Raw genomic sequence first — 26,659 nt, 5'->3', positions numbered from 1 at the left:
TGTAGTATTTGCATCGCATTTTTTTTTACACACCCCTTCTCTTCTTGATTAATTTCCTTGATGTACAGTGTTTATAATAAATTTCTATTTGCTACTGTCTGGACATGTGTGAATGTAAAGGGGCAAGCCACAAATTATTTTTTACATGTTATAATGTTAACCTTTAATGAGAAGCACCAACCAAGTGTTGTAGAGTTTGAAATACAATGACAGTTTGTGTGATGTCGAATCCAGAGCTTCACACATACTTCATCAATCCTCATAATCAAGTCATAGTTTAAGTATTTATTAAAGAAAGATATCAAATATTTGCTCAAATGAGACACTGAAGTTGCAGGAGGTGCTGCTGTTATCTGTCATATTTAGCGTTTAAATTGCCCAAATCACACTTCCTATAGGGAGCTTTCTAAAACGCTTTAGCAAGGCAAAACTTGCAAGACAATTAAGAAAGAGCTACAAAGTAAGAAAGTTTCCAGGTTTGACAGGCGCGTAACAGATGTTGTGTGTACTGAACAGACCGACAACATCACTTAACACACAGATCACATTGACAAAATTTTGCATACAAGCAGATGATAAAATATGTCAACTGGGCAAATATAAACACAAACTGTTTCAACTGGTACTCAGAATTATTAATTAATGAATGATGAAACAGTTATTTGTTGCATCCCTCATCAGAATATACATACCTTCCTCAGGTGTTCATTTTGACTATTCCTTTTTTCCTTTAATTTATTTAAAAATATGTCTAATTTGAGTCTTTTATTGAGGAGCAGTACTGAATCTCTTTGGCACCATCTATCATCAGAAGTCTCTTAACTTCGGGCAGTTCATTCATATCTTCTTAAATCTTATGCTGCTGTCGCCACTGACGTGAAGAAGTGAGACGGATTGGAAAAGATCACTTTTATTGCATGGAACAAGATACGCCATATTGTCTTGCATTCTACGGATTGTATCTGAGCCAGATGAGGAGTTCAAGCCTTTTTCTGGATACATGTTACGAGATGCAAATATCAGCAGAGTCATGTTAAATCATGTGACACAGTATCCTGTTGGAAGACAGCACTGATAGTACAGTACAGTACAGTACATGTGAAGTACACCCCGCTGCTGAGTGAGTTCAGCTCTGACAGGCTGTTTTCATTGAATGTCAAATGTCGTGCCAAGTTCCTAGAAACCAAAGAGATGAGTAAGAGCAGTGTGTTGCTTGACAAACCTTCCACAAACCTAAATGTAATCAGTTTACAAAACTGTTAATTCAAGAATGGCTTCCAAATATTTACATGTCATATGATCACTAGATGATCAAATTTGTTTCTTTTTGTTCATCAGTTAATCTATTAATCGACACATTGTCCTGTTCCTCAGTACATTTTAAGTTGTAGCTGTTTGTCTTTGGACTAAAGTTATGGGTAGAAGTGACAAATAAAAAACAAAAAGTGACAATTTTCCTTCTCTAACTCCTTTAGATTTGGACATAATTAATCCAGACTGTTCCCTGACACACGAGTGCCATGTGCATTGTGCTGCCCTCTCTGTAACTGTCCACTGCAGGTGGTCAACTGGGTCTGATGTATATTTAGGGTGGAAGAGTGTCAGTGGGAGGGGGCTCGGGATCAGTTGTCTATAAAGCCTGCGCCTTCACTTCTGCCTCCTCTGAGACTGAAGGAGGAGAAGCCACGCTCTCTTCTTTCTCCTTTCCTCCTCATTGTGATTCACCTGTCTGCCACTGGGTTCCTCTGGAAACATGTCCAAGAGTCCCCACCCAACCATGGACCCCACAAAGATGGGAGTTGGACGCTCCATTGCCGTGCTGACGTCAGGAGGGGACGCCCAAGGTAAGCGAAGGATTAAATGTTAGCACATATGCATTTTGTAAAATGGTAAGCCATGAAAATGAGTCGGAGAAGCAGCCAGACAGCATCCTCTCTGCTGATGTGTCTGAGCACTACGCTGAATGCAAAGCAGCTGTAGATATGAGAGCCAACAAAGTATCATGTTAATGCTCCGACTGCAAGAGTAAGATCAGGAGCCAAATAGCAGAAAGGGCAAGCAGCATGTTTTCCATCATGTCAGAGATGTATGGCTGAAGGGCAGCTGTCAGGGGTTTGACGGATGCTTGACTGTGAATCCAATTCCTCGTGTGCATGATAAGGAGATTATGTCACCCCCTCTTTTTAATGTATACATCAGCAAAGCTTCAAATGCTCTTACAGAGGACAAAACAAGGCCCACAACTCACATAATTGGCTGAATATCTGCATCAGATTTAGATGATAAACTATAAAATTCCAGTTTTATAGGAGAGTTCCTTCAGATATCATCCATACAGGTTCAGTTCCCCTTCAATAAACCTAAAAAATATTCCTCCTCTCTGAACCTGACTCTAACCCTTTGTGCAGAGGCTTTGATCCCTTATTTCACATCTTTGGGGCTAATTTTAGTGCCGCTGACCTTTTTCTGGTATGGAGGGAGAGAAATGCCCCCCCCATGCACAGCTGCTGTCTGGTGAAACAAGAGCTTCAGCGTGCCAGCCCAGCACAACACAAGCTCACACTGTGGCCTTTAGTGTACCGGAACATCCAGGGGCAGAGGTGGTACACAAGACACACAGTCCCATAAAAACTCCTGTCCTTTACCACAAGTCTATTTTTGTCTTATCTTTTGCCAGCGAACAGGTCGAGTCACTTAAAGGTTAGGATGGGTTTGTATGTCTTAAACTGATATCTGACAGGGAGTGTTCAACATTGTCTTGGCATGTGACTCGAGTCATTTGGTCCAAGTATAAAGCAAGTCTAAGATTATTTCTTGTTTGGAAAGTCGAGTCAAAGTCGAGTCCCTAGTTATGGCAAATCAAGTTTCACATCAAGTCAGTTCCTTTTAATGCCAAGATATCCCATTCTTATCTGCAGAGTTTGGTCTTATTAAAGAGAAACAACAAGGTGTTATTACCTGTCTAATGATGAAATCATAGGCCAGTTTATGTAAACTGTTCAAAGGGTATGAAAATAAATTTACTTTATCTTTTATTTATTGATATTAAGTGAAATACATGTAATTGAACATAAGCAAATAACTTTAATTTCTTTGAAACGATTTCTTAATTTCATCACAATTAATACATTTTCCCCTTCATACACAAAAAGAACAAAACTGAAAATGAACACTGACAAGTCCTCTGAGTAACAAGTCTACGTCGATGTCTCAAGTCATGTATTTTCACTCAGGTCAAGTTGCAAGTCATCAAAATAGTGACTTGAGGTGACTCGAGTCCAAATGTCTGTTGTCGTGTGCTGTGAGTACATTAGACTTCACAGGTGATGTTGTTGATGTGTTTTAGGTATGAACGCTGCTGTGAGAGCCACAGTCAGAGTTGGTCTCTACACCGGAGCCAAAGTCTACTTTGTTCATGAGGTGAAGGCTGCACACACTTCACTGACATGTCATGACATCTCAAATAAATACAGCATATGCAGGAACTCTCAAAGGTGCAATGTGTACTTGCTGCTGCTAACTGTTGCTGCCGTTAGCTAGATAGCTCAGTTAGCAGTGCAGTTAGCAGACCAGACTAGAATCTTGGAGTGAGTTTTATGACAAAGGAGAGGCTTTAATTTTTCAACAAAATTTCTCACATTGAGAACCCTCAAGGCGATGAGAGATTTGCATGTCATGAAAATCATAAAAGAAAAGAGTGTGTTATAACAGTGTATGTCAATGTGCGCTGCCGCAGGGCTACCAGGGTCTGGTGGATGGAGGAGACCACATTCGCCTCGCCACATGGGAGAGTGTGTCCATGATGCTTCAGCTGGTGAGTGATATCCAGATGAGTTAACACAAATAACCAGTCACACCATGCAAGCTGCCTGCAAGAGCCACAAACTGTTTTGGTTGGTGGTGGTGCAGTGTTTAGTTATGTTATTTAAAGGTTAGTTAACCCAAACTACAGATCCTTTACTGATACACACACACACACACACACACACACACACAATTTTGGGAAACATTTTTTAAAAATGTTTTTAGTTTTAATACAGATTTAACAGTTTTAGTACAGGTTTGACAGAAAACACTGGGAATTAAGGGTTTTTAAATATCCTCAATCCCCTCCATCCACACTCACAAGGACTAATTATTCACAATAACTATACTGCTTAGACAGGCAAAACAGGCATCAAACAGGCAACAAAGACAAAAAGAGATAATGAATATATTACAAAGAAAGAAAGAAAGAAAGAAAAAAGTAGTCTTGTGCACAGACTTTTAATGAGTTAAAGTCATTTATATAAAAGGATTCCAGAAGATTTCTCTGACTGTACATCGCCTCATAGATTGTGTGGAATTTGTCAGGTTTTGGTTTAAGTACTCATGATAAATATAAATGTGTCAACATCTGTACTAAGATGAAGGATTATCATTGTTGGGCAGCTGACTGGAGTTTATTCGCTCGTTCTCTTACCTTTGTGATAAAATACATTGATCTGAAACTCAATTCTGAGGCTTTTCTGTAAATGCAATAGTTTTTCTAAGAGGTGAAGGAGAAGGTCTGTTTGGTGCCGTTTGGATAAACTGATCCTTTAACCTTTAACCAAACCTTCTCCACTTGGAGCCGAGAACTTCCATTGCGTCTCACGAGCTCTGATCACATGAGAAACTGATTTTTGAGTGGTGATGTTAAATGTTGGCTTCAGCCCTGTGACTGAAAGGTGATGGAGATTAAATAAAACCATGAGGCTTGTGATTCAAATTCCTGTTGCTGGCGTTGTCAAAATAAAGAGGCCTGGCACTGGAGACGGTTTGACATGCTAAGATTAATGATGTGTGTGAAAGTCAGCAAAGGAGTGGGAGAGAGCCATGACAGATTTCTGGGATATCACTTCTTAAGCGCTGACCTCATTTACTCAGTGCAATGCAAAATGCACAGTGTGACTTCAAGGCATCTTCAAGAGTCTAATTTCACAGTGCTGAAAAGCTGCACTGATGCACATCAGACCACAGACATGATTATGTTTTGCGTGCAACTCTGTGGATTTAAATGTCAACAATCAATGCCTCATTATGACAGCTTTAGAACAACATTTCTGTATCAGTGACTGAATTGAAAACAGCTCCTCTTCTCTATGTGTCAGGGAGGTACAGTCATTGGCAGCGCCCGCTGTAAGGACTTCCGCTCCAGAGAGGGTCGCATGACGGCAGCTCGCAACCTGGTGAAGCTGGGCATCACCAACCTGTGTGTGATCGGAGGCGACGGCAGTCTGACTGGAGCCAATGAGTTCAGGACTGAGTGGAGCGGACTGCTGGCCGACCTCGTCAAAGCTGGTAAACAGACAAACATAGAAGTGATATTATGATATCATTATGTTTTTTTTATCAGCGGTACCTTCTCTGACTCTCTTTGTTTCATTTTCTGTAGGCAAGATTACTGATGCAGAAGCCAGGCAGTCTTCCCACCTCAATATCGTAGGCATGGTGGGCTCCATCGACAACGACTTCTGCGGCACCGACATGACCATCGGCACCGACTCCGCCCTGCACCGCATCATCGAGGTGGTGGACGCCATCACCACAACCGCACAGAGGTCAGACATCACTGAGACCCTCCTTCTGTGCAGACAGTGATGGAGAGGATTCACTTCAGTATTTGATAGTCTGAAATCTGTCTGAATGAGATCATTGCAGTGGCAGTAAACAGTAGAAGTGAATGTGTGTTTGGATACTTCAATCTGATACAAAATATTCTTTATTGTTTTCACAAAATACTCTCTGTTCATCCACAGCCACCAGAGGACATTTATCCTGGAAGTGATGGGCAGACACTGTGGGTCAGTACCGTGTGTGTGTGTGTGTGTGTGTGTGTGTGTGTGTGTGTGTGTGTGTGTGTGTGTGTGTGTGTGTGTGTGTGTGTGTGTGTGAGAGAGAGAGAGAGATCCACAAGTTAACATAATGCCTCCACTTTGCTCTGCAAAATACTGTTTCATTTGTAGCGATGTTGCTGGTAAATGGATTTATCTTGTTGTCTGCAGGTACCTGGCTCTGGTGACGGCTCTGGCCTGCGGTGCAGACTGGGTCTTCATTCCAGAGATGCCCCCAGATGAGGGCTGGGAGGACCACTTGTGCAGGAGGCTGACAAACGTATGTGTGTCTTTGTTTGCCCCCTAGCCTGCTGTTAAACACCACTCCATGTGTCATTCGGAATGCAGAAATTCATGTTTATTCCTCTGATTGTTTCTGTAGCAAAGGGCAAGAGGATCTCGCCTGAACGTGATTATTGTGGCTGAGGGTGCCATGTCAAGAGATGGCAAACCAATTACATCTGAACAGATCAAAAAGGCAAGCCCCTCTTTCTGTTATCAGTGTGGTTGCACAGACAGGATAGGTACTAATTCTAATAGGTGGGTTTATTTGTCTCCAGCTGGTGACTGACAGGCTTGGTTTTGATACTCGCACGACTGTTCTTGGACACGTACAGAGAGGAGGAACACCCTCCGCCTTTGACAGAATCCTGGTAAACATCTCAATATAACAACCAAAACGGCTATAAAGGACGATGTACAGACACACACGCACACCTGATGATCTAAATGTTGTGTGTCGTACAGGGCAGCAGGATGGGTGTGGAGGCGGTGATGGCGCTGCTGGAGGCCACTCCTGACACTCCTGCCTGTGTGGTCAGCCTGTCCGGAAACCAGGCGGTCAGGCTGCCACTCATGGAGTGTGTGCAAGTGGTATGTCACAATGTCTTCTACCAGGTTTTAGTCGGGTCCTAGTACCTTTTGTGGAGGATATTCACTGACATTGCTCTTTGTGCTACAGACCAAAGATGTGACCGCCGCCATGGCTGAGGGCAGATTTGAGGATGCCATCAAGCTCAGAGGAAAGTAAGTATTTTCCTAAAGGAGACATATTATGCGCATGTTCAGGTTCATAATTTTATTTTGGGATATGACTAGAGTAGGTTTACATGCTTTAATGCTCCAAAAACACATCAGTGTTCTCACACTATCAGGTGCTCCAGTGCTGTATCCCACCCTCTGTCAGGAAACGCTGTGTTTTAGCTCCTGTCTTTTTAAGGCCCTCTGAACACCCAGTCTGCTCTGATTGGTCAGCTTACACACACCTGAGCCAGCACAGCCACTAACAATAGAGTAACTGTACCTAATTAATAATAATGTTTCAATGTAGCCAGCAGGCTTAAATTATGCAGATGATGATGTAGTGTGATGTCACAAAGTCACAAAATTAAAGGCCGGACTGCTGACAAGGCGTTTCAGGAGCAGTGTCTTCTGTGGGAGAGGACTTTCTGTTTACATGCTCAAGAATGTATACAACACACTGAAGGAGAGGAAAATGCATAATATAATACCACTATTAAAAATAAAAGCATATATTATGTTTTAGCTCATAATGCAGCTCTGACCCACCAACACTGAACCTTATTTATGATGTGCAGGAGTTTTGAAAACAACTGGAACACATACAAGATGCTGGCTCACATCAACCCTCCAGATGTGAAGGTAAAACCCTCGTCACATTTGAAAACAGATTTTTCTTTATCATAAATAATCCTTAATAAACCTCTCTCTGACTGACTAGAGCAACATCAACGTTGCCATCATGAACATCGGTGCTCCCTGCGCTGGTATGAATGCTGCTGTCCGTGCAGCAGTCAGGATGGGCATCATCCAGGGTCACACCATGTTGGCCATCCATGACGGCTTTGATGGCCTGGCTCAGGGACAGGTACGGGAACATCTTCCTCCCTCCAGACGTCTTTTTTTTTTTTTTTTTTTTTTTTTTTTTAACGATTTGGTGAGATCTGTGCAAAGAGTAGGAAAAATGCTGCTCTAACTGTTTTGGGTGAGGCAAAAACAGATGAAAATCTTGAAGCAAAGAATCCAGGAGGAAATTATGAGGGTTTTTTTCCTCACTACAGATTGAGCCTATCACCTGGACTTCAGTGAGTGGCTGGACAGGAAAGGGAGGCTCGATGTTGGGCACCAAGAGGTAAAACACGAGATTTGGTTCCCAGTGTTGCAGCTTTGGTTGTAAAAACCACGAATTGTGTTACTAGTTAATTTGTCTCTGTATTCCAAAGATCTCAGCCGGGTAAGATGTTGGAGGAAATCAGCCAGAACATTGCCAAGTTCAACATCCATGCTCTGGTGATCATTGGTGGATTTGAGGTAAGAGGTGTCAACCAGTTTGTCTCTTCTCAAACCGTAAATACTGACCTTTCCTTTTCCTGAAAACAAACTGATCTCCATTTCTTTCTGCTGCAGGCGTATGTCGGGGGTCTGGAGATGGTTCAGGCTAGAGAGAAATATGAAGAGATGTGCATTCCCATAGTGGTTATCCCCGCCACCGTCTCCAACAACGTCCCCGGCTCTGACTTCAGCATTGGCGCTGACACTGCCCTCAACACCATCACCTCTGTAAGTGGCTCAAACAGCAGATATAGACACATATCCCCCCTAACCGCACAAGAAAAAAAACAGATTAATTGCATTTCTTCCATGTTTCTCTCTGCAGACCTGTGACAGAATCAAGCAGTCTGCAGCAGGGACCAAGCGTCGCGTGTTCATTGTTGAGACTATGGGTGGATACTGTGGCTACTTGGCCACCATGGCAGGTCTGGCAGCTGGAGCCGACGCCGCCTATATCTTTGAGGAAAAATTTGCCATTAAAGACCTGGAGGTGAGCTGACGACAGGACCTGTTTTTCCAGTGTGTAAACGGGGACGTGTTCTGACTGTGATCTTTGGAATTGGTCTCTAGGTGAACGTTCAGCATCTTTTGGAGAAGATGAAGACAACAGTGAAGAGAGGCTTGATTCTTAGGTAGGTTTGAGTCAGGTGGGTGAATGCTTTCTTCTGAAACCCAGAAAAGAAGGACTATTACTCATACCCTGGAAGCACATGAGCCAGTTATAAATCCACATTCCTTCAATTTGCCTCTGTTCATTTTGCAATAGGAACGAGAAATCTAATGCCAACTATACCACCGACTTCATCTTCAACCTGTACTCAGAGGAGGGCAAAGGCGTCTTTGACTGCCGTAAGAACGTTCTCGGCCACATGCAGCAGGTTTGTAAGGCGTCTGATCCAAAACCAAGAACTACGTCTATGTTGCAGTATCTAATCAATAACACACCTTGACTGTCCTTTATTGACTTCAGGGTGGCACTCCAACGCCCTTCGACAGAAACTTTGGCACAAAGATGGGTGCCAAGTCTGTTCTGTGGCTGACAGAGAAACTCAAGGAGTGCTACAGACACGGTATGTTGGCCTAAAACTAAAAAAGAAGATATAAGTTGATGGGTCTTCATTGTAATCCTACAACACTGTTGGACTCATGGTTTAAAAGCAAATGATCACAATTAATACAGCATATCAGCTTTTTTATTGCATGTATTCTTCTTTCTTTTCAAAATCCTGCCCATACCCAAGCCTACATCACCCACAATTCAACATAGCTACTGAACAATACACTCGAGGCTATTTTTTAAGGTTACGCGCAGCTTCCTCTGGAGCTACAAAAGGCTTTATACTACTTGTTCACATATGCAGAAGTTCTCCCCAAGACCTGTAAACACACCTTAATGTGGACAATTGGTGGAATTACCCTTTACATGAAGGTATTGATAATCAACTGTTTTTGATGGCTGATAGTAATGATATTTCATGTCGGCTAACTGAGCTGTTTCACTTCCTGTGTCCACCAGGTCGTATCTTCGCCAACACACCAGACTCCGCCTGTGTGCTGGGCATGAGGAAGAGGGCGCTCACCTTCCAGCCTCTCGCTGACCTGAAGGAAGACACAGATTTCGAGTGAGATTTGCGCTGCTCAGTGTCACATTAAGTGTGTTTTTAATGGTGAATACAAGGTGTGATCCGTCCTCTGTCTGCTTCAGGCACCGCATCCCCAAGACACAGTGGTGGCTGAAGATCAGGCCCATCATGAAGATCCTGGCCAAGTACGACATCAAGCTGGACACATCCGAGCACACCGACATGGAGCATGTGATCAAAAAGAGGAGTCCTCTTGGGAAATAGGCTCAGTCTGTTCCACTACAAAGTACTTGTCTGGTCCGACTACCCGTCAACATGCCTTGGTGAAAGGAGCTGCTGTCTTATATATGTTCTTCCTCATACAAATGAAATGTTCTGTTCACACACAGCTTACAACTCTTAAAACTCTCAGTAAATACATTCTTCAAAAACCGCAGATATCAAGAGACTGATTAAAGTTATATCTGAAAAAACTGAATTGTTTGTGCTTTTTTTAAAATTATTGGTAAACAATTATGATAAAAATCTTATTGATTTACATACATTACACAGTATATGTTGAGCATGTTAATAGATTACCCGCAAACGAAGGTTTGGGTTGTTTATTTCCTGGTTTCGAACATGTTGCTGTGCTTTAGGTAAAAGCTTTAAAGGTATACCTAAGATTTTTTTTTCTTTGTTTCTACTGTATGTATCACAAGCACACATTGTCACTGTAGTATGTTTAAGATATTTAAAAATTACACCAAATTGAATAAGAAATCCACAATTGCATAGAAGGAAGTAAGAAAAGTTGAAATAAGGGAAAACAGAGACAGAGCGACATGTCACACCAGTGGTGGATGCCCACAATAAAAACATGACAACCACCGCTAGAGAAAATGGGAAGTTAAACTTTCTAATCACACATAACACAAACAAGCAAAAGGCGTAATGCATTTAATCATGATCAAATGTAAACTATGTGACACGGGGGGACTTTCATATATTTATTGGTGTGAAAATTTTGGTTAAATTGTTTACAGGTACAAAGAAAATTGCGCATGATGCTTTGAATCCAAGTAGAAGTTTAATTTCACTTAGCTGATGGTGTGTTTAGCTAAAAAACACGTAGCTAAATCTGTCACTACATGACATGACATGTATCATATTTCCATGTAAATTCTCAGTCAGGTTAGGACAAAGTCAACAGACTCTCAGTAAGGAACGTGAGCAGCAGAGCCATGTTTATCTACTACACTGATAATCCAATAAAATACAGCTATCTGTGGCCTATCTTTGAACAGCCTCTTCGGGTTAATTCAAGTGTTTTCAGCAGCTTATCTCATGTTCCTGATTGCATCTCAAGTCGGAAAAAACTGATTACATCACAGCTCTCCTTTTCTTTTGATGCCACACAAGAGCTCATTAAAGCTGAAGGTTGTCACGGACCACGCTTTATGAGCACTCATACTAAAGATACCCACTGACCTATAAAAAGTGTCACATAAACATTTGCATATGTTATTAATGGAGGGGACACAAACAAACGTGTCATAATCTGAATACTGAATAGTATCTACATGATCACAACCGCTCTGAAGGGTAAAATAGTCCAAGTTTGGAGATATATACAGTTTTGTTTTTTTTTGTTTTTTTTAATTAAAGCTGCAATTGATTGATTAATTATTCAGGCGACTGAGAGAACATTAATTGTCAACTACTTTCATAATCCATAAATCGTTCCAGCTTTTCAGATGCTTTTCTTTGTCATTTATGATGATAAATGAAGAGTCTTTGAGTTTGGGGGGGGGGGGGGCTAGAAGAAGACACTCGCTCTGGAATTATATTTTAAAGGCTAAATGATTAATCATGAAAAAAAAAAAATCTGTGTCATTGGGAAAACATTAATATAATGGAGCACTGCAACTTCATATAAAAGTCGATGATATGTTCCTTTTCTCATTATAACAAGAATAACACACAACAGGTTTTTTACATTATGTACTCCTCGACGTATGCATACTGTAATAAAGGACTCCAATGCACCAACACATACTGTATAAAACTACAGGGTGAATCCGGAAAAGGAAGAGGAAATGGTTTCTGCAGAGGTCACCGAGAACTCGCGGTGGCAGCCGGGACGTCGGCGGACTGTGTGCCTGCGCTGTGGAAGGGTGCGTGTCCCCAGTGTCCGCTCCGGTCGCCCGGTTAGGAATGCGCCTCACGAACCCGGTGTGTGCTGTAATAATCGATGAAACGCCAGCGGAGACTGTGGTCTGAGAAGAGTCATGGTTTGGCATCGCTTATACCATTAGTATCTTAGCGTGTGAGTTTGATTCATTGAGCTAGCTGGCGTTAGCCCGCTCCGTTGATTCATAGCACGCTAGGTCGTTAGCCTCAGTCTGTAGCACACCTGCTAGCCGGCTAGCTAGCTATTAAGCTAGTTTCAGTGTGCCGCTCGCCAATCCAGTCAAACAGGAGAGAACCAGACTGACTGCTGAAACCAGCCGCTTTTTCGCAAAGAGGAGGTGGTGGCAGGTGGGGGCCGGGAGAACGCGACGGGGTGGAAGTGAGTCAGGAGCGGCTGATGAGTTCAGACCAGAGCGGAGAGCCGCCGCTGCTGCAGGAGGAGGCTGATCCCGGACCGAAGACCGGTGGGAAGGACGAGGCTCTACTGGGGAGCGAGGGAGGGTCAGGCGGCATGGTGAGTGAGGCCTTCTTTAGCTAGCCAGCTAGCTGCGACTGCAGCTCACTGGAGACCTGTTAGCACAGTACGCCCCCCTCTGCGTGATGGGCGATATTCATTGGGCAGCGGCTAAAATTAACCCAAACAAGACATGTAATAAGCTACTAAGTTTAAGCTTGGCTTGACTTTGTGACTATTTGCGCAATCGCTCGCTCATGATGCTTAATCGTAAAATGATATATATTATTCAGCAAAAACCGTCTCAGACACCGCACATATGGCAGCGTTTGCCCGACTACGAACTTGCAGCCAGCACAGGCAGGTCATTTTACACACTTGTCGTTAGCCAGATATCCACTGCAGCTCCTCCAGAAAGCTAACTACCGCTAGCTTAGCCACCGCAACAAGCAAGCTCATTAAGTAGTTTGCTGAGTAATCACTAGTCTTTAAGTTGAGTTAAAGCTTCAGACAGACGACAATGCTGTTTGAACCGGAGAAGTGCTGATTGAGTTTTTTTTTTCCAAATGTGTCGGTGATCGATGCTTCGATTATCGGCTGGAGGATAACGTTTCTTCGGTAACGTTATCTGTTAGCTAATCGCGCTGCTAGCTAACTGAGCTAGCGCAGTGACATGCGTTGCAAATACCTGGCCTGTGCTGCGCAGCGTAGCGCAGTCAGCTGACATTATTTGGCTCGTTACGGCCTGTAACACAGAAGCACGCATTGTAACCATGTGCTAAGTTGCACGGCACATACATGTCCAAGCGCTTCTGTTGTTTTTTTTTTTTTGTTTTTAAATTTGAATGACACCGAGGCCTACACGTCTGGCGCATCCATTCTCGTCTGGCTGGTGGAGAGAAGTGTCTTACCGGCAGCTGTACTTGTCAGGCCGAGTGCTTTTTGCAAACAGAGGTGGGGGGGTTGGTAGGGTGATCCATTAGCATGGGGCAAGTGACAATGTCAGGACAACAGGCCGGTAAATTTGACAGTTATTGGTGTTTTCAAAGTGAGTGTACAGCTGTCATCCACTGCTCTCCTACAGTTGGTTCACATCAAGTTCACATCCGTGTCTGTTTGCCTTTTTAATATGTACAGTATGTGGTCTATTCCTGGCCACAGATCTCTGCAGGGTCAGGAGTTCTGCTGCCAGCCAGCAGCCCTGTTTTTAATATGGAGAGTTGCATCCAATCTCTGAATAATCATGTGCATCAAAAATTGTAAATAAGTTATTACCACACGGACACTTTGGTCATGCAAAGCTTCTATAATCGCTCTCCTCCTTGAGGTTAGCAGGGTACAAGCCTCTTTTGTCGACAGGGGATCACGGGGCGCTGTGTGGCACACTGAATTGTACTTCTCCGGTTTCTGATTAGATGCCATGGAGGCCCAGCGGTATGCAGGTGTTCCCGCCCCTTTAATCTTGCACCAGGTGATTTCACTAAGTGCCCCCAATATGACATTAAATCAGCAGGTGTAGTGATGGTTGGATAGTCGGCTGTAACTTGTGTGCCCGCTGTCCTCTGTGGGACATTGTTTGAGATCTTAGGTTCGTACAGTACAGATATGTATACCTGAACAACAACAGGTAAGGTTTTATCTCAATTTCTGACAAACACTGAAGGAGATTCATGCCTCTGTACAGGTTTTATTAGTTTGCCAACTTTTTAAGTTGTTATGTGTCTTAAGTTTCTTTGTATTTTCCAAGTCCATTGTCATAGTCACCTAAAGTTATGCTCCCCAAAGATTTCCACCTTTCATGGTCGTAGATTTCCTAAGGTCATTGGTTCTGACACTTAATAACTATTAGATTTACTTGATGCTTTGAAGATGTGCTCGGTGCTACTGCTCAGGGTTTGATATTGGATATCAAAAGTAACTCGATGTGTTGACATTGTAAGGTAAATTAGTGATAATGGTTTGGCACAGATCTAAAATCTTGGTTTCGGTAGTCTGTTGAATGAGTTTGATGCCAAGCAGAGATGAGACTGCAAGTCTGAGGTGAATTAGCGAGAATATTAAATGCATGATGCTCGATGTAGTGTCGATCTCCAGTGCAGATAGAGCTGCCTTTTAAGATCTTTGAACATCAGATTGCAGCAGTGTACTTTGGATAATGGACACTTTTAATGCAAACCGCTGCCTACATTGTTTTTGTGCTGAAATACACATGTCATTCTGCTTTTAATGTTACGAACTGAACTCCCCTGATCCTGCTGTTTCTGCTTTGAAGGTCACCTCTAAGGGCGCCGGCTTGAACCCAAATGCCAAGGTGTGGCAGGAGATGCCTGTGGCCTCCAGCGAGGCTGTCACCACCAGCGCCCATTGGCCCCCCTCAGACATCAGTGAGGGTAAGATACGCCAACTGATTTTTTTTATTATAATTCAGAGCTTTCAAATGTGGAAGAAACGCTGTCAGTGAAAAACTGGTCACTTACATTTATATCTAATGATGTGAATATTGACCCAATACTTACTGTCATGTTTACACAAAATATTTCCTTAGATTCTCACTTTCAGGGTTTTTTTTCCTAGACATTTGTATACATCTAAACTTAAGCCAAACTCTGGGACACACAGACATTCAGAATAGATGATGGTGACGCAGCCCAAAAAAATGATCAGCCGTCGGTTCTGAATGAGACTCTTCACCTTGTCTGCAGGTTATTCTGAGCCTTTGTCTGCTGGGTGCAAGCAGTACACTGTGGGATTCACAGCCCTGGATGACAGCAGCTCCACAGCAACAGCTGAGATAGCAGTAAATGGAATGGACCCTCCAGAGTTGGGATTTTCCCCTGCTGAGTCCACAACAGGGACCTCAGGTCAGTCGCGTCACATCACATGCGGTCGTCTCCACAGACTGCAGCTTCGGATTTATTCCCCGTTATTATCTAAATGATACAGTTTGGATGAAAGAGTGGAGTCTTTGAAAGGAGTGAAAACATGTTGTCACCTGGTTCTCCAGGCTGCTTGGCTTGGCTACTTAACTTTATTGTCCCCCTGATGATGTTATCATAAAGGTTATTTTGTTAGACTTTGGAGCCACCAACTACAGCCACTGTAGAGCCACAAATAATATTACATAACTGTTTCTACATGTTCAGTACTACTTATTATTAAATAATACTTGCATGATTATTTCAGAGTAATGAGGTAGCCTACATTCTTGTCATGCTTTACATGTGTGAGTGAGGAAAACATTGGTCAAGATGGCTTGTTGTCACTTTCAAGTAGTCCTAATAATTCAGTTGTAATTGTGTGGTAAACATACTGTGGAAACTTTGAGGCCACTTTTATTATGTTCACCTGCAGTCTAATACTACAGCCCTCCCATAGCTGTCATCTTAAAGCTCATAATGTTCGGTTTTTGCTCCTGTTTTTGTAAAATCAGTCATGTTTGTTATCGCTTCACATTTCAAAGTGGTGTTCAAGTACACGTTGTTATACTGAGAGGTGCTGGAAATTTCTTTTCATTTAAGAAAAGATATCCAATATGTGATATGGTCCACTACAACACCAACACTAACTTTGAGCTGCCCCCGGTAAGTCAGTGATTAGCGGCATCAGTTGAGGAGACACTAATCTCTGCGTCATTGTACCAAGAGCAGTGTCGGAGCAGTGGCGTGGCCAGCCTGCTGTCAAACTTTAATCCGTGCGCTTTAAATCTTAGGCAGATATTTGAACTTCGCAAACTTGTTTGTACACTGAAAAGTCTGGCCCAGTGATGACATCAAGATGCGCATAGAGGGAAACTGGGGAGTGGAGTAACTGACTTTGGTTTCTCTCTTTATACTTCTTCATCTTCTCTTCTCCCTCCATCCTTCTCTTCCAAAGTCGGGCGCTTCCCTCTTTTCCCGATGAGCGTTCAGATTATGAGATCTGAGGGTCAAAGACAGATACAATACAACTTAATTATTAGTTTTACACTGAAGTTAATTTTGCATCCTCCGCTCAATAAGTTTACACGCAAATGGGAGTTTCAGTTAAACATGACACACATTCATGAAAGCATATCAAACAGTCATGACCGTGTAACATGTTTTATTTTGCTGTGTCATTGTACACAGCACAGTGTAGGAGAAATGGCATGACGGGCTCTAAACTTCAGTGTCCAGGACAGCTTGACTCGAGTCTGTTGCCTGCACTGCTGCTCTCAGCTCTATTGCTTACTCTCCAGCAAGTCACTCCAGACTACTTTTGACATAGACCGTGGTACAACCTCCTCTACTGCTTGTCTAGTGTGACCTCCATTGTGTGTGGAAGTCTGTTTTCACATAACAGATGATTAGCAAAGGTCAAAACGTGGGTCTTGAAGGTGAAACGTCAGACCTGTGTAAGCTTTAGCGTGGCACTGAACTGACACTAACTGGGCAGGGGGGTAAATGTGTATTATTCATAGGTTGTATTAAAAACACAACATCAGTAATGATGAGTGTTTATAAAGCTGATAAATATCTAAAGATAAGAAAAAATGTTAAATGAAAAAACACAACAGGCAACAACAAGTGCTGATTTGAAAACCCTTATTTCAGGACAGCCATGTCAGATAAACCATGACTGAATAAACACCTCTGACAGGGTCAGCAAAGACTCGACATTATTGTTAAAGTAGACTTTATGGCAGAACAGTTGTATTAGATTGCATTAAAGTTCCAAAGGTTTTTTAAAAAATTAAATTGACACTAATTGTACACGTTCACAATCACTTGATATTCAGGCATGTCATCACTGTTCTTGTCGCTGATGTTTTTTGTTTTTGATTCCCAGTGGATTCTAAGACGGAAGAACAGCAAATCTCCTCAGAGAATCTACGAGAGTCTCTGAAGAAAGAGCTGGAGTTTTATTTCTCAAGGTAAGAGCCGAGGACCCGAACCACCTTTACGTCAGCCAGCTGTCAAGTTTTAGTCCACATGCTTTAAATCTTCAGCGAAGAGACGGCGACCTGCTCATTTGTTCAGGCTTCACATAGAAATCTCTCAGTGGACTCCTCCCAAGTCAGACCCAATGATGAGAACATGATGCGCATAGAGGGAAGCCAGGGAGTGGAGTAGCTGGCTTTGGTTCTCTCTTTCCCGTCTTCATCTTCTCTTCTCTCTCCATCCTTCCTTTCCAAAGTCAGGTGCTCCGCTCTCATCCCGATGAGCGTTCAGATTATGAGATCTGAGGGTCAAAGACTCAGGAGAAGATCGATCCATGTGAATCACGCTGTCTCAGAGCGTTACGTGCTTGCTTATGTCAAAGTTTTGATGTGTTCCCAATTCAAGAGGGTTCTAATCTACATCAATTTGTTCTGTGATTCAGAGAAAACCTCTCGAAGGATTTGTACTTGATGTCCCAGATGGACAGCGACCAGTTTGTCCCAATTTGGACTATAGCCAGCATGGAGGGCATCAAGGTCCTCACCACCGACATGGAGCTCATCCTGGATGTGTTGAGATGTAAGCTGAAGGTTTTAAGAGGTTGTGTTAAAAAGAACTGCATACATTTGCGACATGGTCTCGATTTAAATACTTTGAAATTCCCTCAGCCTCGCCTATGGTACAAGTGGACGAGAAAGGGGAGAAAGTGCGTCCAAATCACAAGCGGTGCATTATCATCCTGAGGGAGGTCCCTGAAACCACACCTGTTGAGGTAAAGCTGATATCTTGAGCTCTGACTCCTGCGTGTCTTTGGAAACATGAGGTTGTAGGTGATGTTTACCGGACAAGTGAGACGATTCCTTGTGTTCATTTTACAGGAAGTGGAGTCACTGTTCAAAAATGACAACTGTCCAAAGGTGATCAGTGTCGAGTTTGCACACAACAACAACTGGTACATCACATTCCAATCTGACACAGACGCTCAGCAGGTAATGACGTCACATCAGGTTTGTCTTGATATCGAGTTAAAAAGCCGCATAATGAGATGCCTTACGACTCTTTCTTCTGCTCCCCCAGGCATACAAGTACTTGAGAGAGGAAGTAAAAACATTTCAGGGAAAACCCATCATGGTGAGTTGTCTTTATACTCTGCTGTGATTTTGGAAAATGCCCGCCTGTGAAGTTGTTTTTAGACATCTCACTCACTGCTCTTTTTCCCCCGATTCTTCATTCTAACAGGCCAGGATAAAGGCAATCAACACATTCTTTGCGAAGAATGGCTACCGTAGCATGGACAGCAGCCTGTACGCTCAGCAGTCCCAGAGCCAGTCGCAGTACAGCTCTCCGCTCTACATGCAGCACGTCTACCCCCAGCAGCAGTACCCTGTCTACGGCATCGTACCTCCCACCTGGACGCCTTCGCCCACACCGTATTTTGAAACTCCTCTGGTGAGAAACGCTACACCTACACTGCACATTTCCAGTTTGTTACCAGGTGTCACTGGCATTAAATGCGTCAAATGTGAGGTATATAACAATGCATGAAAGCTAGAAGTTGAGCACCAGCATAAAGAAAAAGCATTTTTACAGGGCTGGTACAGAGTCTGGACAGTTTGGAAAATGCTAAATGTTAACCGTTGCGTTTTCAGGTTATGGATATGCTTGAATTCTAACATGATCCTTGAAAAAATGCTTACCTTTTCAACATACTTTGGCATTTAATCTACACATACACAATATTGTAATATACATATATTCAGGCCTTTGTGGTAGCTGCTTGATAAACAACCTTTTTTGTTAATATTGTGTATTGAGTGTCTTTCTTTTTCCCGCCTTGTGCAGGCGCCGTTTCCCAACAGTAGTTTCGTGAATGGCTTTGGCTCTGCAGGACACTACAAAACTGGTTCCAGTTCTCTTAATATCACTCGCCCTTTCAACAGAAACCGGTAAGGTCTTCTTTTTCTAGGTGCCATTTGTTAATTTGAGTTTACTTTTTGCTTAAATGTAAAAGTGGTATTTGCATAAACATAATGAGTCTGTAATGTTTAAGTACTTTTCTTTTTTTCGGTTCTTAACTGTGAACGTCAGATCATCTGCTGTTGAGATGATGCAGGGAATTGTTTTTCACTCCCTGTCTTCTTACTGTCCCCATAGTGTCCCCCTCTATTCAAGAAAGAATGTAATAAATGCCTTCAGGTACAACTGTTCACTGTACAATAAGCTTCATCGCTACCCTCATCTCGTACCATACCGCAGCAGCCAAATGACTAAATCCATAACGGGGCCCATGCATTCTGCCAGTCAGTTTTTGTACAGCCATAATTCTTCTCATCAGTGTGATAAATGTTTGTTGCCAGAAAATGGACATCCTGGATTTGTCATGTCATTTGATAAATGTAGGCTTGCCCGCGACATGGCGGCAGCAGCTGCTATCTGATTCTGAGCAACTGGCTTCTTTCAGTTATGGCCACCGTGGCCCCCATAAAAATGCTTTTTGCTTTGACATCATTACATGTAACACTTTCTCACCAACACAACTAACCATCCATTTAATTTATTCATTTTTTTTTTTTTTTTGCTGCTTCCTCTGTCAGTGGTTGCAAGATTCAATATGTGCACTCAAACTCTTTAGCAAAGTGATGACGCCTTCGTAAATTGGTTTGTACAATGAAAAAGCAGCTTCACAAAGAATTATGTAAGGAGACTCTTCCCAAGTCAGACCCAGGGATGACAGCAAGATGCGCATAGAGGGAAATCAGAGAGTGGAGTAACTGGCTTTGGTTCTCTCTTACTCCTCTTCATCTTTTTTTTTTTTTCTCTCTCTCCATCCTTCCTTTCCAAAGTCAGGTGCTCCGCTCTCATCCCAATGAGCGTTCAGATTATGAGATCTGAGGGTCAAAGACTCAGGAGAAGATCGATCCATGCGAATCACTCTGCTGCACAAACCATATCTGTCACAAAGCTTTAAGATCAGCAGCCTGTCTGGGCGTAGTCAGCTCTTCTCAGTAAGCTTGTGGTTGGTTGCAGATTGCCAAACATATATAATATGTTGACATCAAAGTCTCCGCTGCTTCAACCAATCACGAGCACAGACGTAGTCCTGCATGTCTACACATTTACCCTGAGGACACAGCATGCTGTCTTGTTCCTGGTGCCACCATTGTTTCCTTTGATGCTTCAGCCTCCATTATCTGAAAATAGCTGACAATAAAATTACAGACTAATTAATGTCTGTTCTAATTTATTTCCTTTAAGCACTGTGATTACGAAGCAGTTTTCTCTTTGTAATAGCGTTCATGTCCATACACAAACTCCACTTTAAGAGCATACAGGTGCTTTAACATGTTAAAGTTAAGATATAAAGATGACTAAATGTTCACCGAGATGGATTTCATTATGTCAACAATGTTTCCGTTGGTACTAAATCATTTGCTAGACGTAGTAGAAGTAAACCACCAGTATGCTCATTTAAAAAATGAAGCAAAAGGCTATACAGGAAACACTGGTTACCAGTATGTCTTACGAGTGTTTTCAACTTCATGCTGACCCTGCTTTTTTTTTGCATCTTCTCCCCTGCTGCGACAGAAACCACGTGAAGCCCCAGGTGAGGGCCGGTGAGGTGACCTCGGCGTCTATAACTCCTGTCCCCTTGGAGAGTCTGACTGGACTGCGCAGCCCGCAGCCCCCTGCTCCTGCTGCCACCACTAACCCAGTCCAGACGGCCTCCGATCTGAGCTCAGCGTTCTCACACCTCTCCTCCTCTTCCTCGTCTTTGGACCCCAGTGACGACAGCGGCATGCCTGGACGTGGAAGGTAAGGTTTTATCCATCTGTTAAAATCTGGCTGTGACTTGATCAGTGACTATTCAGTGATAATTTATTTGCGTTTCAGACGGGGCACAACCTACAGAGGGACAAGGAGGAGGCGGGAAGACGAACGGACTGCGGTAAATACTTTTCTTTTTCCGTTAAGCTTGTGTGTTGTACTTAACATTTAATATTTTGTGATATTTATGCTTGTCAGTTCAATTTTTTTTAATTTCCTTTTTCAGAGGCCGGTACCACTAGCAGAGGTGAAGGTTTCTCAACCCAAGTTTGACCTGGCTGCTACCAATTTCCCACCTCTTCCTGGCTGCGTTGTCAGCACACAGGGAGAGCCAGTGCTAGAAAACCGAATGTCAGATGTTGTACGTGGCTTGTACAGGGACAAGGTAAGAAGTAGTTAAGATTTTAACATTTTGAAAATTTCCAAGATAAAACTGCGCTGGGAGTATTGTTGAGATGTAATGTGCATGCCTCCTTGCTTTTTATAGACTGAACAAGCCAATAAAGAAGCCACTGTGAGTCCAGGTTCAGGACAAGCCCCGGCTTCAGAGGAGGCTGTGGCTGTCTCGAGTCCTGCCCTGGCAGCAGCGAAGTCTACTATACAACCACTTGGATCCTCAGCCCCTGGGTATGTTGGTCTCAAAAGTAACAGTTGAATTCAGAATATTTGGTTTGGGTTAAATACCTGCACAGACTAAACGTGGTAACTTGAATATGTGGACCTCTTCATTCTGACAGCATCACTCGTCAGGAGAAGAGGGTTGAACGGGCAGAGCCTCCAGCTCCAAAAGTGACTCCTCGCACACCGGTTCAACCTACTGCAAACACCGTCTCCTCCACGCAGCCCGTGCCTAGCACCAGGCCTCAGCCCACTGCTGCCTCCACGCCAGCGACACCCAGCACGCCAGCCCCTGCGACAGCCACTATTCCCACCCCGACACAGGTGAGACTCTGGTTCTTTGAGACTTGAACATCATTGTCTTCCTTATGATGACACACTTTGCGCATAGAGGGATGTGAGGTAGTGGACTGACTGGCTTTTGATCTCTCACTCCTTCTGTCTCTCTCTTTTAATATATCTGCCTTTATCTCTCCTCCCTTTCCCTCCAAAAGTCCAAAACGTTCACTCCTACCCCAATGAGCGTTAAGATTATGAGATCTGAGGGTTTGAAAAGAGGAAAAATGGATGAATAAATGAATGCTTGTGTTGAATGTCATTTAATTTTAATTTTTTTTTTTTTTCACGGCCTTGATTCAGGAGCCCCGTAAGCTCAGCTACGCTGAGGTTTGCCAACGGCCACCCAAGGACCCTCCCCCTGCAGCCCCTGCCCCAGCTTCTTCGGGCTCCGCGTCTGGCCAGCCGTTACGCGAGCTGCGTGTGAACAAGGCCGAGGAGCAGGGCTCCAGCAGCAGTCCTGGAGATAAGCAGGAGAAAGGCCATGACAGGGAGGGGGGGTGGGAATGCAAGGAGAGCCGGCCCCCACGTGAACGTGACTCTCAAGGCTACTACCGCAGCAACGGCCCCAGAGGCACTGGGGGCCTCAAATTTCGGGACCAGAGGCGCCCGCCTCCAGCCCGACGCAGCTCCCCACAGGGAGGCTACAGGCACACTGGCAAAGAGCAGAATATCCCACCAGTATCGCCAAAGTAAAAACTTGATATGAATAGAAAAAAGATGTATGAATATATACATGGATATATATAATTATATAAAAATGAATAACATAAAAGCAACAACATTATGGTAGCCACCTTCCCCCCTGGATCTTGTCCAAAGAAAAGCTTTTAAAATGACAATAAGACCGGGACATCCAGGACTAATGGGCAGAATGACACCTGAAGAACTTTGATGAATGATTTTGAAAAGGAATCCAAAACTTGTTTTGGCCTCCAGCGTTATGCTTAAAAGAGTTTTAAGTGCGATTTATCTGGAGGACATCTCATTTATGCTCTGCTAGGGGGAGGTGGGACGACGGGCCACGTAACCGCCCTCTACCTTTGTTTGATTTTTAACGAATAGATGTCTGCAAGAACAATATGCACTAAGAAGAAAAGAACATGCATATATGTCATGTACATATACAAAGATATCACTAACACGCAATGAGACATCAGTTTTTTTTTTTGTTTTTTTTTGTGTGCTTAGTTTTGCAAGTATGACTGAAAGGTTGACTGATGTCTATGTATGCATTGATTGTTACGCAAAATGATTGAAGTGCTACAGTGTGCTGTTGCACTGATATAATGAAATGGATGATTTTTTTTTTTTGTTTCTTTGTTTTTACATCAGAGATTCAGAATCATTGTCCTGAAACTGGACAGTGTGGTCTTCTAATGTATATTAATGAAATATGTTCTATGGTGGTATTTTGATCCTGGTTCCTAATTGACTTAAATCGTATCAGTCGGATATCAGAAGCTGTCGATGTAAGTCGCAGTCAGATGTGTGGTTTTGTTTGAAGCCGAAGTCCACTTTGGGGGGGGGCTCACTGGCCTGTTAGCCACGGTGAACCTGCTAGCCTGGTCCAAAGTTTTTCATGTTAAGTTTTAATCTCTATCTGAACCGTTTCTGGATGGATTCAGAACACTGTCATGTTGATAATCAGTCAGGTTCTCTGTTTACATGTTTTGTTTGGGTAGTAGGTTGATGTTTTCCAAGAAAAAGAATAGGTTAATGGTGAGATTTGACTGTTCAGTGCACCTGATGGTTTTAGGTGAGGTTTGGCTTTTCTACATCATCACAGGATATCCAGGTTAAGCTTATATCTGTGAATTGTTCTTAACAGTGGCATAGTGTCAAAAATAGACTAAAGAGTGCTGTTAGCTAAGGATGATAGCTACATAATATTTGGCAGCCAAGTCGTGGGTATAAATGAAATTGGAACATTTTCACGTGCTATGTGCCAGCTGCCTATGATCATAGTGTGCTAGGATAAAGTTTTGATTTTTATTGACCAGGTCTGCTAAATAATGTAGTCGGGGGGGGGGTGAACTTTTTGGCCCAGTGAAACTGGATTTTTGAAGAAGCTGTAGAGGTGTAGTTGCCTATGCTATATTGTAATAACCCTTCACTAGAAATGTGTGTGGGAGAATGTAATTGTTCTAGTACAGAATTTACAGAGGGAGGCTTTTGACAGCAGGTATCCACCAGACTGTTTTGTGCTATTTAGGGTGAGTTTGCTGTTTTGTTTTTTTTTTCTTGTTTTTTTTTTTTCTTTTCTCTCCTTTTTTTAATTTTTGAAAAAAAAACAAAAAAACAGGTTGACTTAGAATTTGAAGTTTGACTCACTGTATGTATTGCTTTTTAAAAATGTATTTATTTTAATTCTGATGCACAACGCTTTTCTCCCAATCTTGGTAGGCTGGTTTCCCCAAAGTTGTGTGAAATCGCATTGGCAAAATAAAATCACGCATATGACATTTATATACTGTTCAGGATGTCAGCTGAGCGAAAAATACTTGATGCATTGACTTTGGGTTTAGTAATGCAGTAAAAAGAGTAACCAATCACTGGGGCTGTTGTTTCTTTTTCATTAATGAGTATGAGCAGCTAGTGGTTTAGTATAATTAAAATAAATGCACTAACTTGTTTTTAAAAGAATCTTACTCATGAGTAATGTGAAATCATTTTAGAAGCATATGGTTGATGTTGACAGGCTTGAAAATACCCACAGGAATATGCCCCTCCCCCTTCCATATGTTTTTTTTGTTTTGTTTTTTTTCTGTTAATTTGGGTTGGGGTGGCAAAAAGGAAATATAGTAATGGATCAACCAAGTGTTTGAGACACAATCCTAGAACTGTATGAAATGTCACCAAAAATAAATTATTTTGATTTGGCTTTCGAGTGTCACATTTCTTGCTGTTTTGTTCATACTCTACACACGTCAGCACATAAGCGGGCTGCAGCATTTTTAACACATCTAGTCAGCAGGGAAGTCTGTTTTGTTTTTGTTTTTTTTCCTGAACATTTTAAGGCAGCAGATAAACCGATCCACACCTTAGAACTCAAAGGCGTCTCCACCCCCGACAGGTCCTGGCACAGTATCAGGTTTGGGGTGGAGTTTGAGCCATTTTGTTGAGAAGCTTAGAGCTCAGGCTGATTTCTAATGGTTTCATTACCTCCACCAAGCAGGCCATGTTCTCTTCCCCCCCTGTCCATATGTTGGTTGGTTGGCAGGATTACATAAAAACCACAGACCAGATTTTCACAAAACTAAGTTGGAGGATGAGTCTCGCTCCAGAATAGACCCCAATAGCTTTTTTCTTACACTTTTTTCCCCCCTTACCTTTTCACGAATTTCTCAAATAATGCATGGACCTCAATGAAAAAAGCCTGGTGTATTAAGGTTGCTGGTATCAATGATTAAATACAGTTTGATGCAGAAAAAGGGGACTGTTGGGCCTAAGCGGAGGTATCCATTCTACTGGGTACCATTCTTGTTTCAGCTGTGGCTGGAAATTTCTCTGATGGCCAAATTGCCATTTGTCCATGTGTTTCAAAATAAACAGCCCAAGAATTCTGCAGAAAATTGCAAAGGTCATAAGGTCTCTAATGGATGAAAGAAAACAGAAATTAAGGCTTTTTTTTTTCAACCAGTTGAGCTTAGTCAGTCCTAAAGATGTATGTACAGGCTAGATTTGAGTGGCAGTCCTTTGTGGACATCTACATGAGCAAGGGGGCCATGACATCACAAATAATTAGACTTGGTAAATTATTTTTGTTTGATCTATAAAATGTCAAGATTGTGAAAAATTGTCATAACAGTGTCCTACAGCCCGTGATGCTCACATCAAACTGCTTTTTGGTTGGTTTTGTTGAACCAGCAGTCCCAAAGCATACAATATGTGTTTATTGCTTCTCTCGGTGTCTCTGTATGTTAATGTATATTGAGTGCAAATGAAAGAGCCACTGCTGCACTAAGGGCTTGTGTTATACACAGGTAAAGAGGTTCAATGTCTATTTCAAATTCCTTTGGTTTTCATCTTTTCTTTATCTGAAAACAGGCAAACAAACATCTCCTTCCATCTATAAAACCTTGGGTGCCCACTGTGTTACCCAAATTCCCAAACAAATCAAAGACAAAACAAAATATTAACTCAACAAAACTAAACATGTTAAGCAAGGAAATAATACAACTAAACATATAACTAGCAAGAGAAAATGCTTTCAATCTCTAATCTAAATAAACATCTATTATTGTATTAGCGATAACTGACTAAAAACTACCAACAAACAAACAGCTCCAACAAGTGTGGTGTGTCTGTGGCCCTGCTGTCCACCAGGGGCTGCCTGTCCTCTGGCGCCTCAGTGACTCATGGAGCCACTTGTTCAGTGTGACTGCAGGCCGCCTGTACCTTAACATGGTCATGATATGAGCTGAAGGCATTCACGGCATGCCTGTGGATACCTGCAGCGCAGCCATACGTGTCTATATCGGGAAGCACGCTTGGAGAAGACGTGTCGTCCAGTCAGACGTCGTAGAAAGACAGTATTCAGAGAAAACCTCGAGTTATTTGAAG

At 42.6% G+C, this 26,659-nt stretch overlaps 2 protein-coding genes and 1 long non-coding RNA gene across 5 annotated transcripts; 2 read left to right on the top strand and 1 right to left on the bottom strand.

Annotated features, from left to right (window-relative positions):
- Window positions 1-1,658: 1,658 nt before the first annotated feature.
- pfkma (phosphofructokinase, muscle a) lies at window positions 1,659-10,265 on the top strand. Its single transcript, XM_037103506.1, has 22 exons — window positions 1,659-1,844; window positions 3,347-3,420; window positions 3,737-3,814; window positions 5,133-5,322; window positions 5,417-5,582; window positions 5,781-5,825; window positions 6,027-6,135; window positions 6,238-6,333; window positions 6,416-6,508; window positions 6,603-6,728; window positions 6,817-6,881; window positions 7,454-7,517; window positions 7,597-7,743; window positions 7,937-8,007; window positions 8,099-8,186; window positions 8,283-8,435; window positions 8,533-8,697; window positions 8,778-8,839; window positions 8,974-9,085; window positions 9,178-9,277; window positions 9,724-9,829; window positions 9,913-10,265. Exons 1-22 carry the CDS (start codon window positions 1,754-1,756, stop codon window positions 10,052-10,054), a joined length of 2,343 nt encoding a protein of 780 aa, XP_036959401.1. The 5' UTR covers window positions 1,659-1,753; the 3' UTR covers window positions 10,055-10,265.
- Window positions 10,266-11,926: 1,661 nt separating this feature from the next.
- LOC119022535 (la-related protein 4) lies at window positions 11,927-24,977 on the top strand. 3 transcript variants are annotated; one of them, XM_037103503.1, is made up of 17 exons: window positions 12,360-12,476; window positions 14,689-14,806; window positions 15,119-15,277; window positions 17,223-17,307; window positions 17,757-17,893; window positions 17,983-18,086; window positions 18,193-18,303; window positions 18,392-18,445; window positions 18,554-18,763; window positions 19,157-19,260; window positions 19,469-19,510; window positions 20,900-21,127; window positions 21,206-21,260; window positions 21,366-21,524; window positions 21,627-21,766; window positions 21,877-22,081; window positions 22,397-24,977. In XM_037103503.1, exons 1-17 carry the CDS (start codon window positions 12,360-12,362, stop codon window positions 22,787-22,789), a joined length of 2,421 nt encoding a protein of 806 aa, XP_036959398.1. In that variant the 3' UTR covers window positions 22,790-24,977. The 3 variants fall into 3 exon arrangements, with proteins under 3 accessions (XP_036959399.1, XP_036959398.1, XP_036959400.1); XM_037103505.1 differs by lacking the exon at window positions 12,360-12,476 and adding an exon at window positions 13,967-14,043 and having other exon boundaries at window positions 22,397-22,789; XM_037103504.1 differs by lacking the exon at window positions 19,469-19,510 and having other exon boundaries at window positions 11,927-12,476.
- LOC119022539 lies at window positions 15,208-26,654 on the bottom strand. The gene is made up of 3 exons (XR_005075970.1): window positions 26,548-26,654; window positions 16,229-16,334; window positions 15,208-15,346 (listed from the first exon to the last, which is right to left on the bottom strand). It is a non-coding gene; the product is annotated as an uncharacterized LOC119022539 (long non-coding RNA).
- Window positions 26,655-26,659: the final 5 nt, after the last annotated feature.

The sequence above is a fragment of the Acanthopagrus latus genome, chromosome 7 (genome assembly GCF_904848185.1).
Source record: "Acanthopagrus latus isolate v.2019 chromosome 7, fAcaLat1.1, whole genome shotgun sequence".
NCBI classification, from domain to species: domain Eukaryota; kingdom Metazoa; phylum Chordata; class Actinopteri; order Spariformes; family Sparidae; genus Acanthopagrus; species Acanthopagrus latus.
The sequence above is the reverse complement of the archived record's forward strand: the minus strand, read 5'-3'. Positions and strand labels throughout refer to the sequence as shown.

Bases quoted from the DNA above. Each gene is read 5' to 3' on its own strand.
- pfkma (XM_037103506.1), top strand. From the start codon at position 1,754: ATGTCCAAGAGTCCCCACCCAACCATGGACCCCACAAAGATGGGAGTT. The intron at 8,008-8,098 runs GTAAAACACGAG...TGTATTCCAAAG, and splicing joins TCGATGTTGGGCACCAAGAG to ATCTCAGCCGGGTAAGATGT. The intron at 8,698-8,777 runs GTGAGCTGACGA...ATTGGTCTCTAG, and splicing joins TTGCCATTAAAGACCTGGAG to GTGAACGTTCAGCATCTTTT.
- LOC119022535 (XM_037103503.1), top strand. From the start codon at position 12,360: ATGAGTTCAGACCAGAGCGGAGAGCCGCCGCTGCTGCAGGAGGAGGCT. The intron at 12,477-14,688 runs GTGAGTGAGGCC...TCTGCTTTGAAG, and splicing joins AGGGAGGGTCAGGCGGCATG to GTCACCTCTAAGGGCGCCGG. The intron at 19,511-20,899 runs GTACAACTGTTC...CTGCTGCGACAG, and splicing joins AATGTAATAAATGCCTTCAG to AAACCACGTGAAGCCCCAGG.